The sequence below is a fragment of the Mobula birostris genome, chromosome 1 (assembly GCF_030028105.1).
Source record: "Mobula birostris isolate sMobBir1 chromosome 1, sMobBir1.hap1, whole genome shotgun sequence".
NCBI lineage: Eukaryota > Metazoa > Chordata > Chondrichthyes > Myliobatiformes > Myliobatidae > Mobula > Mobula birostris.
Window position 1 is genome coordinate 80216472 of NC_092370.1, and position 13696 is coordinate 80230167.

The 13696-nt window shown below is 44.5% G+C and overlaps 1 protein-coding gene across 1 annotated transcript in view; it reads left to right on the forward strand.

Annotated features, from left to right (window-relative positions):
- The first annotated feature begins 3256 nt into the window (after positions 1-3256).
- The window catches only part of mep1ba (meprin A subunit beta a), a 79494-nt gene continuing 69054 nt past the window's right edge, over positions 3257-13696 (forward strand). The window contains exon 1 of the mRNA XM_072257927.1: positions 3257-3383. Coding sequence (XP_072114028.1) covers positions 3318-3383 — 66 coding nt within the window. The 5' untranslated portion in view covers positions 3257-3317. The remainder of the gene's footprint in view (positions 3384-13696) is intronic.

Sequence of the window (13696 nt, forward strand, 5' to 3'; positions counted from 1 at the left end):
CTGCTTCCCACACAGGGCTTTGTCAAACGCCTTCTCCCTGTATCAACCTTCCTTGTAGCTTCCTGGTTCTATTGGCTGTTATATTGCTGTGCCCTCTTGCTCCTAAATGGACCTTTAACTTTTACTTCTGTGGCTGGGTACTGTTGGTCTGATGCCATCCAAGAAAATGCATTGGAAGGTGGAAGAAGTTATTTCCTTTAGCCTGTTCTGCCATGTTGAGACCCAGGGTTGAAGGTTGACCGAACTGTCATGCAGTAGCTGAATAAGGGTCTCGGTCTGAAACATTGACTGTTTCATCGTTTCCATAGATGCTGCATGACCCGCTGAGTTTCTCCAGTGTTTTGTGCATGGTGCAGTAGCTCCTACCTTCTGCTGAACATCAATTACTGGCACCAGATTAAAACTGAACCTAGCATTAGTTTTGGTCACTCTACCATGGAAAAGACATGGTTAAACTGGAAAAAGTGCAGAGATTTACGAGGATGTTGTCAGGTATCAAGATCCCGAATTACAGGGAGAAGTTGACCACACTAAATTTTATTTCTTGGAATACAGGGGATGACACGTGTTTTTATAGAATTATTTAAAATTGATGGGTGTAGATCAGGTAACAGTCTTTTCCCCAGGATAGGGAAGTCCAAAACCATGGGGCATAGATTTGGGGTGAGAGCAGAAAGATTTAAAAGGGACCTGCGGGGCAGCCTTTTTCAGACAGAGGGTGGTCATTATATGGAACAAGCTGCTGGAAGAAGTGGTCGAAGCAGGTACAGTAGTTTCATTTCAGAAGTACATGTACAGCCGGAGTTTTGTGGGATACGGGCCGAATGCATGAATTGGGACTCGCTGAGTGACACCATAGTCGGCATGGACTCTGTGGGTCAGAGTGCCTGTATCCACATTGTGTTGCTCTCTGACTCTATTTTTCTTGTAGATTTCCAAATTTCACCCTCTCTAAAGTTTCAAAGCTTTATTCCCAGTTACCCCAATCTGTAGAAATGCTTGCCCTCCCAATGCCTTGCCTGTTACACCTCAATAGCAGAGGGTGGTGGCAGTGCTTGATGGATATCCCCTTCCTGAGCCATCACCTCTCGTAGGTTGCTCAATGGGGGGAAGATCTGTACCTATAATGGGATTGGCTGAGTTCACCACTTTTGTGTAGTCTCCTGCGTTCCTTTGCCTTGGAGTTCCCAAACCAGACCATGGTGCAACCAGTCTGGATTCTAATCCGTTTCTTCTGTTCTATTCTACCTACTTTACTGTACCTAATAGATAGGTCAATGGGGACTCTACTGCACTAAAACTCTTTGTAAGTGCAAGGTTTTACTGCACAAGTTTAATTTTATTGCTAATGTTCAGCTGAAATCATTTGGGCTGATTTTGATTTGTCTTGAGAGCTTTTTTTAAATTCAGTACCTGGAAAACACATCTGCTCCCAAGCATAGCTCCTTCATTTCTATGAATTGAATGAAAATGTGTTTAAGGTCTAATGCAAATAGTCTTTCATGCGTTCAGCAATTAAACACATACCTGGCTTCAGATATGTGCTGTTTCAAAGCTTCAGAGATAGCACATTCATTAATTGGATCCTTGTGTTTGGACATTGGATGGACCATAAGTTGTAATCACTACAGATGAGATGTATTTCCATTGGACACACTTGAGCAACTGGCTTGTCCATTATTCACCAGCAAGCCGCTCTGATTAAGGTGGAGACACAGGAGACTGCAGCTGTTGGAATCTAGAGCAACAAACTACACATTATCTATGCCTCATTTATTTTATTTTACTTTTATTTAGAGATGCAGCACAAAAACAGGCTCTTTCATCCCAATGAGTCTGTGCCTCATGTTACCAAGTGGCCCCAAGCCCCTGCACCGCCCCACCCCGCTATCTTCTGCATTTTACAGGAGCACCATAGAGAGCATCCTGACAAGCTGTATCTCCACCTGGTATGGGAGCAGCAGAGTATCAGACCAGAAGTTCCTACAGCGGAAACAGCTGAGAGGATCATCATGGTCTCCACACCATCCATCGGGGACATTTAACAGGAGCGCGGCATATGCAGGGTCCTTAGTATTATTAAGGATCCATCCATCCAGCATCTTCTTTGACTTTCTGTCAACAGGCAGGAGACTATGATGCATAAAAACAAGAACGGTCAGGATGAGAAACAGTTTCTTCTCCCAGGCCATTAGGCTTCTGAACTCCTGGCCGCATTGTATTCAAAGTGTCACTGGTTAATCTGTTCCGTACCTTACAATACCTAACTTATGCACTTCAGTTGTTTATTTATGTGCGATTCATCTGCAGATTTCATCCATAAGTTATTATGTGTTCTGTATTCTGTTATTATGTGTCTCGTTTGACGAGATATTATGCATGTACAGAGCTGAATGACAATAGACTTGAGCTGAGCTGACCTGACTTGACTGAAACCAGGACTGGTCTTGCACAGTGAATGGCCGGACTCTGGGGAGGATTACTCAACAGCAAGGCCAAGAGATACAAGTACACAGTTCACTGAAAGAGATGACATAAGTAGACAGAGTGTGAACATAAGAGATTGTAGATGCTGGAGATCTGGAGTAACTCACACAAATGATGGACAGGCTCAGCAAGTCAGGCAGCATTTAAGGAGAGGAATAAACAGCCAACGTTACTGGCCAAGACCCTTCATCAGGAGTGGTCAATAAGGCCTGCCTTCATCAGCAAAGACACAGAGCTGGGATTTCATACACATTGTTCATTGGTTATGTGGAGTGTGAGCAGTTCTGGTTACTTAGTTGTAGGAAGAATGTGATTAAGCTAGAGAGGGTGCAGCAGAGATTCACAAAAATGTTGCTAGACTGCAAAGCTTGGGTTATAAGGACAGACTGCATAGGCTGATACTTTTCTCCTCAGTACAGAGGAGGTTAGGAGGTGTCATAGCTGAGATATACAGAAAAAATTACGATGGGGATAGATAGAATAGACGGGGGGAAACTTTTCCCTGGATCAGTGGCAGATAAAATGAGAGGACTTCAAGTTAGGATAAAGGAACATTTGTAGTTAACTCAAGGCTTCTTCAAAACTTCTGTACTGGAATTTGAAGTATCCAACTTTGAAAATGCAATTACAAGGGTGAGGTAAAAAAAATACCCGAGGCGGTTTCCCAAATTCAGACCTGAAAGCAGCTGAAAGGGGAAATGCAATCTTCATTTGTTAGTGTATTCTTCCTGCTAAGGTGCCAAAGTTCTCATTACTCAGAGGCTAAAGTCCTAAAGCACAGGAAGACAAATGCAAATTTGAAGCACATTATTCACTGTACATCGGACAGAATGGTTTCCTGGTTTCTCTGCCTGTGTTTCTGCTGTTTTGCAGTTTCAGCTATCCCACTGGATTTGGTAAGTTAATGATTCAATGTCAGTAGCTTTATGCTTATAGGGAGCAGCTTATAACAACTAATTGTTACTGCTTTGCAAAGTTTTGCATGAGTCTTATAATCCAGCAACAAAGTGCACCCTGCACCTGAGTGACTGATGTTGGAGAGGGCTTGCTTCTGCTTAGAAGAAGAGGCAGCTTGAATGGATTCCCTTTGCTGTTGTAGATTAGCTTCACTCCAACGGGAAGTTTATTGGAGGTTATATGCAGTACTGAGGTAAGGCAGATTGATTGACATGTTGGGGGAATAATAACGTAAACTTGCTTACATAGTGCTCGAGTCCATGGTGGACCTACTGGTTAGGATCAAAACATGGATAGCATCATGTGCAGGATGTGATATAGAGATATGTTTCCAAAGGCAACCATGTTTGAGGACACTCCACAGATCTTCCGTCAGTCTGGAGGAGAGATTAGACGGTCTGGGCTGGTTCTTCTTGGAGCAGAGGAGGTTGAGGTGAAGCCTGATAGAGATATATAATGTCATGAGGGGCACAGATACAGCAGAGACAGAGAGATTGAATTCTCCCTCCAAGGCAGAAGCATCTATGACCAAAGGGCACACTTTTAAGGTGAGGATTAAGAACTTCAGAGGGGATCAGAAGAAGTTTTTTATCAAAGGTTTCAAAGGTACAATTATTGTCAGAGAAATGTATACAATATACATCGTGAAATACTTTTTCTTTGCTACCATCCACGAAAACAGAGGAGTGCCCCAAAGAGTGAATGACAGTTAAATGTTAGAACCCCAAAGCCTCCCCCCCATTCACAATCAGCAGCAAAGCATCGATCCCCCCTCCCCCACCAGCAAAAAAAGCATAGGCACCCCCCACCGAGCACTCAAGCGTGCAGCAAAGCATCAAAAAAGACACAGACTTGCAGTACCCTGAAGTCTACTCATTCACCCAGTAATTCGACATACCACAGGCTCTCTCTCTCCTCAATAAAGGAAAAAGAGATGTCCCCATTTCACATCAAGAGGGGAGACATAACAAACAATCTGCTGACTTACCATGTTGAAAGTCTGTTGCATCACTTTTTCTGAGCTCTGTGCCCAAAGAACTCGGGTCTCTGAGCACACAGTCAGCAGCCAGCTCGCTGCTTTAGATCTTCCGTCTCCCATGACACACCGATTTTCTGCGGAGGCACCAACCTCATGTCTGCCCGCCTCCAGAGCCACGAAATCCCGGAACCCTGAAGGCATGCTAGTCTTCTAGGCCGCGTCCTTGGTATGCCGAATAGTGGCCAGTTGTGAGACCCTGTGAGCAGGTCCCATTCCCACAAAGAACCGAAGTCGGCATGTAAAAACCCTGACAGGGAAAAATACAGATATTAAGGATAGAAATAGAGCTGTTTCCAAAGATGCAAGCACAGGATTTAACGTTAGGCGCCATCATTTCCTAAGCTCCACCCCTCACCTATATTGTGACAATGTTTTCACCTATATTGTGACTGGACTCTCAAATGTACTGGCTGAGGATTTGGTAACGTTAAAGTCAAAGGCGAAATCGAGTTTATTGTCAGATGCACAAGTCAATTCTGCGCTGTAGTCTGCTGGGGCAGCAGAATGAGAGCAGATGATGCCAAGAAGATCGATAAGGAAGGCTAGTTCTGTTCTGGGGGTGGAACTGGTTCCTTAACACAAAATGTTCTGCAGATGCTGGGGTCAAAGCAACATGCTAGAGGAACTCAGCAGGTTGGGCAGCGTCTGTGGAAATGAACAGTCAACGTTTCGGGCCAAGACCCTTGGTAGGACTGAAGAGGGAGGGGGCAGGGGCCCTATAAAGAAGGTGGGGGGAGGGTGGGAAGGAGAAGGCTGGTAGGTTCCAGGTGAAAAACCAGTAAGGGGAAGGATCCAGGGGTGGGGTAGGGGAGGCAGGGAGGAGATAGGCAGAAAAGGTGAAGAAGGAATAAGGGAAAGCACAATGGGTAGTAGAAGGAGGTGGAACCATGAGGGAGGTGATAGGCAGCTGGGAGAGGGGGCAGAGTGAAACTGGGATGGGCGAAGGGAGGGGTAGGAAATTACTGGAAGCTGGAGAATTCAATGTTCATGCCAAGGGGCCGGAGACTACCCAGACGGTATATGAGGTGTTCCCTGGTGAGGGAACACAAATATAGTTGCGGGGTGGAGCTTAGGAAACGAAGGCGCCTCATGGACTCCCTGGTGGTGGTGACTGACAGGAGGACGCTGCAGAAGCTATGGAGCATTTTGGACAATCCCCCTCACCCCCTCCATAACACACTGGACAAACAGAGGAGACCTTTACTAACAGACCGATTCCACTGAGGTGCACGGAGATCCTTTCTCCCTGCAGCTGTAAGACTCCACAACTCCTCCTGCTGAAGTATAGAAGTATGTAGTTTCACTGTCACGTCCGTATTTTGCTCAATTACTTTTTAATGCACGTTTTGGATTCTTCTTCATACCTCACTGCTTACATTTTGTATTATAAAGTATATTTTCTGGCAGAACAAACTTGCAACAATAAGTTCCTTATGGATGAATAAAGTTTTATCTTATCTTATATTTAAGCAGAGGTCCATTTTAGTGCCAATTGATCAAAGTGCTGGTAGTGTTGTCAGCCTTCGGTAGTGTGACAAGAATACACATAGATTATGATGTAGCTGTCCTGTGCTGGCACCGGTGGGATCAGCAGTTGGTCTGCCACCTGTCTTCAGGAGAAAGAGAGATAAAGGAAAACAATGGAGCAGCATTTGGAGATGTTAATGAAGGAAGGAGAGCTGCCAAGATTGGCTCCCCCTTTGAACCCCGAACTGTTTGAAGTGATGGACAGGCGATACCCCAGCAGGGGGATAAAAAGGGACAGGTTCGCTAAGGCAACAGACACATGACACCCGAGGTAACGAGACCCTGGAAGCGGTGCGTCTCTCACAAGTCGGTGGGAAGTTCTTGGACGGCTGATCGCAGGATCAAGCCATAGACGCTTAGGGTGGAAAGGCACGATCGGCGGGAACCTGGGGTGTGTCCACCATTGCCTGGGTGCTGGGTTCACCGCAGAGAAACGATCGTATCTGGAAATGGAGGGGTCATGGTCGGTGACCTCAGATGACATCACAAAGGACTCGCCCGAAAGCTGACTGCGAAGGTCTGTGTGGAAGCCTTGAATATTCATTCGTTTTTGCTCTCTCTCTCCTTCCCCCACACTGTCCATCTCCCACGGCAGCGATGACTGTGAACTGAACTGAACTAAATTGAACTGAACTTTGCGTCACTTTGAAACTGGTCATTTACCCCTAGACAACGATAGAGCTTGATTGATCCTGTTACCTTAATTTTGTGTACATGTATGTTTATCATTGCTGAACTGTTGCTTTTATTATCCTTTTGATTAGAGTACTGTGTTGCTTGTTTCTTTAATAAAACTTTCTTAGTTCTAGTAATCCAGACTCCAACTGAGTGATCCATTTCTGCTGGTTTGGCAACCCAGTTACAGGGTACGTAACAGTAGTTACTGTTTTGCTGTTTGGTTCAAGAATCAAATGGCTGAAGGGAAGAAGCTGTTCTTGAACCTGATGCAATGCACACAAAATGCTGGAGGGTGCATTTTGAAACATGTTACAGACAATTAGCCACACAGCGCAGAAACAGGACCTTCTCCCCACCAATCCACACTGACCAGCTAACAACCATTTACACAAATCCCATTATTATTCTCCCCATGCTCCCATCAACCACCCCCCTCCCACAGTCTATCACTCACCCACACACTGAGGGGGGCAGGATGGAATTTAAAGCAGCCAATTAATCACCAACCCGGGCATCTTTGGGATATTTGTGGAGACCTGAGCCCCTAGAGGAAACCCACTTGATCATAGGGCAAACATGCAGACTCCACATAGACATCAGCCGAGGTCAGGATTGAACCCGAGCCTCTGGCGCTGCGAGACAGTGGCTGTACCTGCTGTGACACCGTGCCACCTTTGGGTGTTAATATCAAGGCCGAGGGACACGCCCAACAGACCTGAATATTCTCGCAGGAATAGAAAGTCTGACCCAACATGAGGTCTGGACAGAAAGAAATGGGAATTTTCCTAAAGTCGGAGAGTTTCGTTGTTGACTTTGGAAGACTGTAACCAAAATCGAAGTCGAGTTTATTCTAATAAGCGCAAGACGTGACTTCACAGGTGCAATTAAAAGCTTACTTGCAGCAGCGTCACAGGCATGTAAGGTCAGATAAGCAGCATTCTTTAGAAAACTGAATTATTTATAACGTAAGTACGTGAAACCCCACTGGTTTCCTTGACTGCGTAAGTTTGACTCCAATCCCGCCAAAGCCGTGAGCTTGAGGTGACTTTCCCCACCTGCTGAACCCCAGTTTGTGTGGGTGCTGTGTGATATGCTACCCTGTTACAACTCAGTGCCTGAAATAACAGACAGCCCACTGCATATGATTAAAGGAATTATATTTATGAATCTTAAAAGAAAGAAAAAAAAACAAAAAGGGCCCATTAAAATTAAACAGTCAAATGTGCACCAGTTGGAGCTCAATTCACCGATCTTCAGTCGATCTCGCCACCTGGCTCCATCGGATCACGATCTCCCCACTGGGTCGTGGCAATGGTAAAAAATCGCACCATGCTGCTGTGCAGAGGGACTCGGGAGTGGTTGTGCATGGATCACAAAAGGTTGGTTTACAGGTGCAGCGGGCTATCAAGAAGGCAAATGGAGTGTTGACCTTCATTGCTAGAGGGATTGAATTTAAGAGCAGGGACGGTATGCTGCAACTGTACAGGGTACTGGTGAGGCTGCACCTGGAGTACTGTATGCAGTTCTGGTCTCCTTACTTGAGAAAGGATATACTGGCTTTGGAGGCAGTGCAGAGGAGGTTCACCAGTTTGATTCCAGAGATGAGCGGGTTAGACTATGAGGAGAGATTGAGTCACCTGGGACTGTACTCGCTGGAATTCAGAAGAATGAGAGGATATCTTATAGAAACATATAAAATTATGAGAGGGATAGATAAGATAGAAGCAGGAAAGTTGTTTCCACTGATAGGTGAGACTAGAACTAGAGGACATAGCCTCAAGATCTGGGGGAGTAGATTTAGGATGGAGATGAGGAGGAACTGCTTTCTCAGAGAGTGGTGAATCTGTGGAATTCTCTGCCCAATGAAACAGTGGAGGCTACCTCAGTAAATATATTTAAGACAAGGTTGGATAAATTTTTGCATAACTGGGGAATTAAGGGTTATGGGGAAAAGGCAGGTATGGGGAGATGAGTCCATGGCCAGATCAGCTATGATCTTATTGAATGGCGGAGCAGGTTCGACAGGATAGATGGCCTACTCTGCTCCGATTTCTTATGTTCCTTTGTTCTTATCCTATGACCAGTTCCCTCCAGCGTCTTCTCTCTTCACCTCCCGCTGAACAAAGGACCCAACTCACATTCCAAAGCACCCATTACCTCTAACCATAACCCAAACACTGCTTCTACAGAAAGACCATTATGTTAGCAGTGAAGCCTTTCCCAGGGTGTTACATACAATTTTGTACAAGAGAAATACAATAAAAACAAAAATGGTCAATTTTAGTGCAAAGTAGGCACCAGAGTCTTTACATTCTGAAAAGTTCAAGGAGGCTCGTTATTCACCAAACACTCTAACAAACCATCACAGATGTACTGCTGTAAGTACTCTCTCTGGTGTACCATAGACTGGTATGGAAATATGAATGTGCAGGGACGTAAGAAGCTGCAGAGGATAGTGGACTCAGCCCTATACATCCTGTGAAACATCCTTCCCCACCGGTGGTAGATTCTGCAGAAAGCACTGACTAAAGAAGGCAACTTCCATCATCAAAATTTCCCACCATCCAGGCTATCCAAACATCTCACAGCTACCATTGGGCAGCAGATACAGAAGACTGAAGTTCCACACCATCAGGTTCAAAAACAGCTTCAACCACTCCGTTCTTGAAGCAACTATCACAACCCTAATCAACAGTTCAGCAGAGCAACACATTGATCACTTTTAAGACCATAAGACCATAATATATAGGAGCAGAATTAGGCTATTTGGCCTAGCGAGTCTGCTCCACCATTCCATCATGGCAGATCCATTTCCCGCTCAGCCCCAATCTCCTGCATTCTCCCTGCATCCCTGCATGCTCTGACTAATCATGAATCTATCAACCTCTGCCTTAAATATACCCAATGACTTGACCTCCACAGCTACCTGTGACAATAAATTCCCCAGATTCACCACTCCCTGCTCCTTTTCATCTCTGTTCTAAGCGGACGTCCTCCTATCCTGAGGCTGTGTCCTCTGGTCTTAGACTCTCCCACCATAGGAAACATCCTCTCCGTATTCACTCTATCAAGGCCTTTTAACGTTCGATAGGTGTCAATCAGGTCTCCCCTCATTCTTCTTAATTCCAGTGAGTATAGGTCCAGAGCCATCAATGAGACCTCATACAAGGGGGGAGGGGAACCAGAGTGTAGGAACAGATATAGAGGAAAAGGAAGAAAAAGAAAATAGTAAAGTTGTTTGCACCGTTAGTGATAAACAGAGAGTGAGAGGTGGAAAATTTCTTAAATGCATTTATTTTAACGTTAGGAACATTATAAGAAAGGTGGATGAGCTTAAAGCATGGATTGATACCTGGAAGTATGATGTGGTAGCTATTAGTGAAACATGGTTGCAGGAGGGGTGTGATTGGCAACTAAGTATTCCTGGATTTCGTTGCTTCAGGTGTGATAGAATTGGAGGGACAAGAGCGGGAGGTGTTGCATTGCTTGTCAGAGAAAATATTACAGCGGTGCTCTGGCAGGATAGATTAGAGGGCTTGTCTAGGGAGGCTATTTGGGTGGAATTGAGGAATGGGAAAGGTGTAGTACCACTTATAGGGGTGTATTATAGACCACCTAATGGGGAGCAAGAATTGGAGGAGCAAATTTGTAAGGAGATAGCAGATATCTGTAGTAAGCACAAGGTTGTGATTATGGGAGATTTTAATTTTCCCACACATGGACTGGGAAGCCCATTCTGTAAAAGGGCTGGATGGTTTGGAGCTTGTAAAATGTGTGCAGGATAGTTTTTTGCAGCAATACATAGAGGTACCAACTAGAGAAGGGGCAGTGTTGAATCGCCTGTTAGGAAATGAGATAGGTCAGGTGACAGGTATGTGTTGGGGACCACTTCAGGTCCAGTGATCACAATGCCATTAGTTTCGATATAATTATGGAGAAGGATAGGTCTGGACCCAGGGTTGAGATTTTTGATTGGAGAAAGGCTAACTTTGAGGAGATGTGAAAGGATTTATGAGGAGGGGATTGGGACAATTTGTTTTATGGGAAGGATGTAATAGAGAAATGGAGGTCATTTAAAGGTGAAATTTTAAGGGCACAGAATCTTTATGTTCCTGTTAGGTTGAAAGGAAAGGTTAAAAGTTTGTGAGAGCCATGGTTTTCAAGGGATATTGGAAACTTGGTTCGGAAAAGGAGAGAGATCTACAATAAATATAGGCAGCATGGAGTAAATGAGGTGCTCAAGGAATATAAAGAATGTAAAAAGAATCTTAAGAAAGAAATTAAAAAAGCTAAAAGAAGATACAAGGCTGCTTTGGCAAGTAAGGTGAAAATAAATCCAAAGGGTTTCTACAGTTATATTAATAGCAAAAGGATAGTGAGGGATAAAATTGGTCCCTTAGAGAATCAGAGTGGACAGCTATGTATGGAACCAAAAGAGACAGGGGAGATTTTGAACAATTTCTTTTCTTCGGTATTCACTAAGGAGAAGGATATTGAATTGTGTAAGGTAAGGGAAACAGGTAGGGAAGTTATGGAAACTATGATGATTATAGAAGAGGAAGTACTGGCGCTTTTAAGGAATATAAAAGTGGATAAGTCTCCTGGTCCTGACAGGATATTCCCTAGAACCTTGAGGGAATTTAGTGTAGAAATAGCAGGGGATCTGACAGAAATATTTCAAATATCATTAGAAACGGGGATGGTGCCAGAGAATTGGCATATTGCTCATGTTGTTCCATTGTTTAAAAAGGGTTCTAAGAGTAAACCTAGCAATTATCAGCCTGTGAGTTTGACGTCAGTGGTGGGTAAAGTGATGGAAAGTATTCTTAGAGATGGTATATATAATTATCTGGATAGACAGGGTCTGATTAGGAACAGTCAACATGGATTTGTGCATGGAAGGTCATGTTTGACAAATCTTATTGAATTTTTTGAAGCGGTTACTAGGAAAGTTGATGAGGGTAAAGCGGTGGATGTTGTCTATTTGGACTTCCGTAAGGCCTTTGACAAGGTTCCACATGGAGGGTTAGTTAGGAAGGTTCAATCGTTACGTATTAATATTGAAGTAGTAAAATGGATTCAGCAGTGGCTGGATGGGAGACGCCAGAGAATAGTGGTGGATAACTGTGTGTCAGATTGGAGGCCGGTGACTAGCGGTGTGCCTCAGGGATCTGTACTGGGTCCAATGTTGTTTGTCATATACATTAATGATCTGGATGATGGGGTGGTAAATTGGATTCATAAGTATGCAGATGATACTAAGATAGGGGGCATTGTGGGTAATAAATGTGAGGTGCTACATTTTGGTAGGACTAATCAAAATAGGACATACATGGTAAATGGTAGGGCATTGAAGAATGCAGTAGAACAGAGGGATCTCGGAATAATGGTGCATAGTTCCCTGAAGGTGAAATCTCATGTAGATAGTGTGGTGAAGAAAACTTTTGGTATGCTGGCCTTTATAAATCAGAGCATTGCGTATAGGAGTTGGGATGTAACGTTAAAATTCTACAAGGCATTGGTAAGGCCAAATTTGGAGTATTGTGTACAGTTCTGGTCACCAAATTATAGGAAAGATGTCAACAAAATAGAGAGAGTATAGAGAAGATTTACTAGAATGTTTACCTGGGTTTCAGCACCTAAGTTACAGAGAAAGGTTGAACAAGTTGGATCTATAGGCATTTAGAGAATCATGGTCTGATCAGGGACAGTCAGCATGGCTTTGTGAAGGGCAGATCGTGTCTAACAAGCCTGATAGAGTTCCTTGAGGAGGTGACCAGGCATATAGATGAGGGTAGTCAGTGGATGTGATCTATATGGATTTTAGTAAGGCATTTGACAAGGTTCCACACGTTAGGCTTATTCAGAAAGGTAGAAGGCATGGGGTCCAGGGAAGTTTGGCCAGGTGGATTCAGAATTAGCTTGCCTGCAGAAGGCAGAGGGTGCTGGTGGAGGGAGTACATTCAGATTGGAGGATTGTGACTAGTGGTGTCCCACAAGGATCTGTTCTGGGACCTCTACTTTTCGTGATTTTTATTAGCAACCTGGATGTGGGAGTAGAAGGGTGGGTTGGCAAGCTTGCAAACGACACAAAGGTTGGTAGTGTTGTAGATAGTGTAGAGGATTGTCAAAGATTGCAGAGAGACATTGATAGGATGCAGAAGTGGGCTGAGAAGTGGCAGATGGAGTTCAACCCAGAGAAATGTGAGGTGGTACACTTTGGAAGGACAAACTCCAAGGCAGAGTACAAAGTAAATGGCAGGATACTTGGTAGTGTGGAGGAGCAGAGGGATCTTGGGGTACATGTCCACAGATCCCTGAAAGTTGCCTCACAGGTGGATAGGGTAGTTAAGAAAGCTTATGGGATGTTAGCTTTCATAAGTCGAGGGATAGAGTTTAAGAGTCGCGATGTAATGATGCAGCTCTCTAAAACTCTGGTTAGGCCACACTTGGAGTGCTGTGTCCAGTTCTGGTCACCTCACTATAGGAAGGATGTGGAAGCCTTGGAAAGGGTACAGAGGAGATTTACCAGGATGCTGCCTGGTTTAGAAGGTATGCATTATGATCAGAGATTAAGGGAGCTAGAGCTTTACTCTTTGGAGAGAAGGAGGATGAGAGGAGACATGATAGAGGTGTACAAGATAATAAGAGGAATAGATAGAGTGGATAGCCAGCGCCTCTTCCCCAGGGCACCACTGCTCAATACAAGAGAACATGGCTTTAAGGTAAGGGGTGGGAAGTTCAAGGGGGATATTAGAGGAAGGTTTTTTACTCAGAGAGTGGTTGGTGCGTGGAATGCACTGCCTGAGTCAGTGGTGGAGGCAGATACACTAGTGAAGTTTAAGAGACTACTAGACAGATATATGGAGGAATCTAAGGTGAGGCCTTATATGGGAGGCAGGGTTTGAGGGTCGGCACAACATTATGGGCCGAAGGGCCTGTACTGTGCTGTACTATTCTATGTCCTATGTTTATTCTTTGGAGCGTAGAAGGTTGAGGGGGGACTTA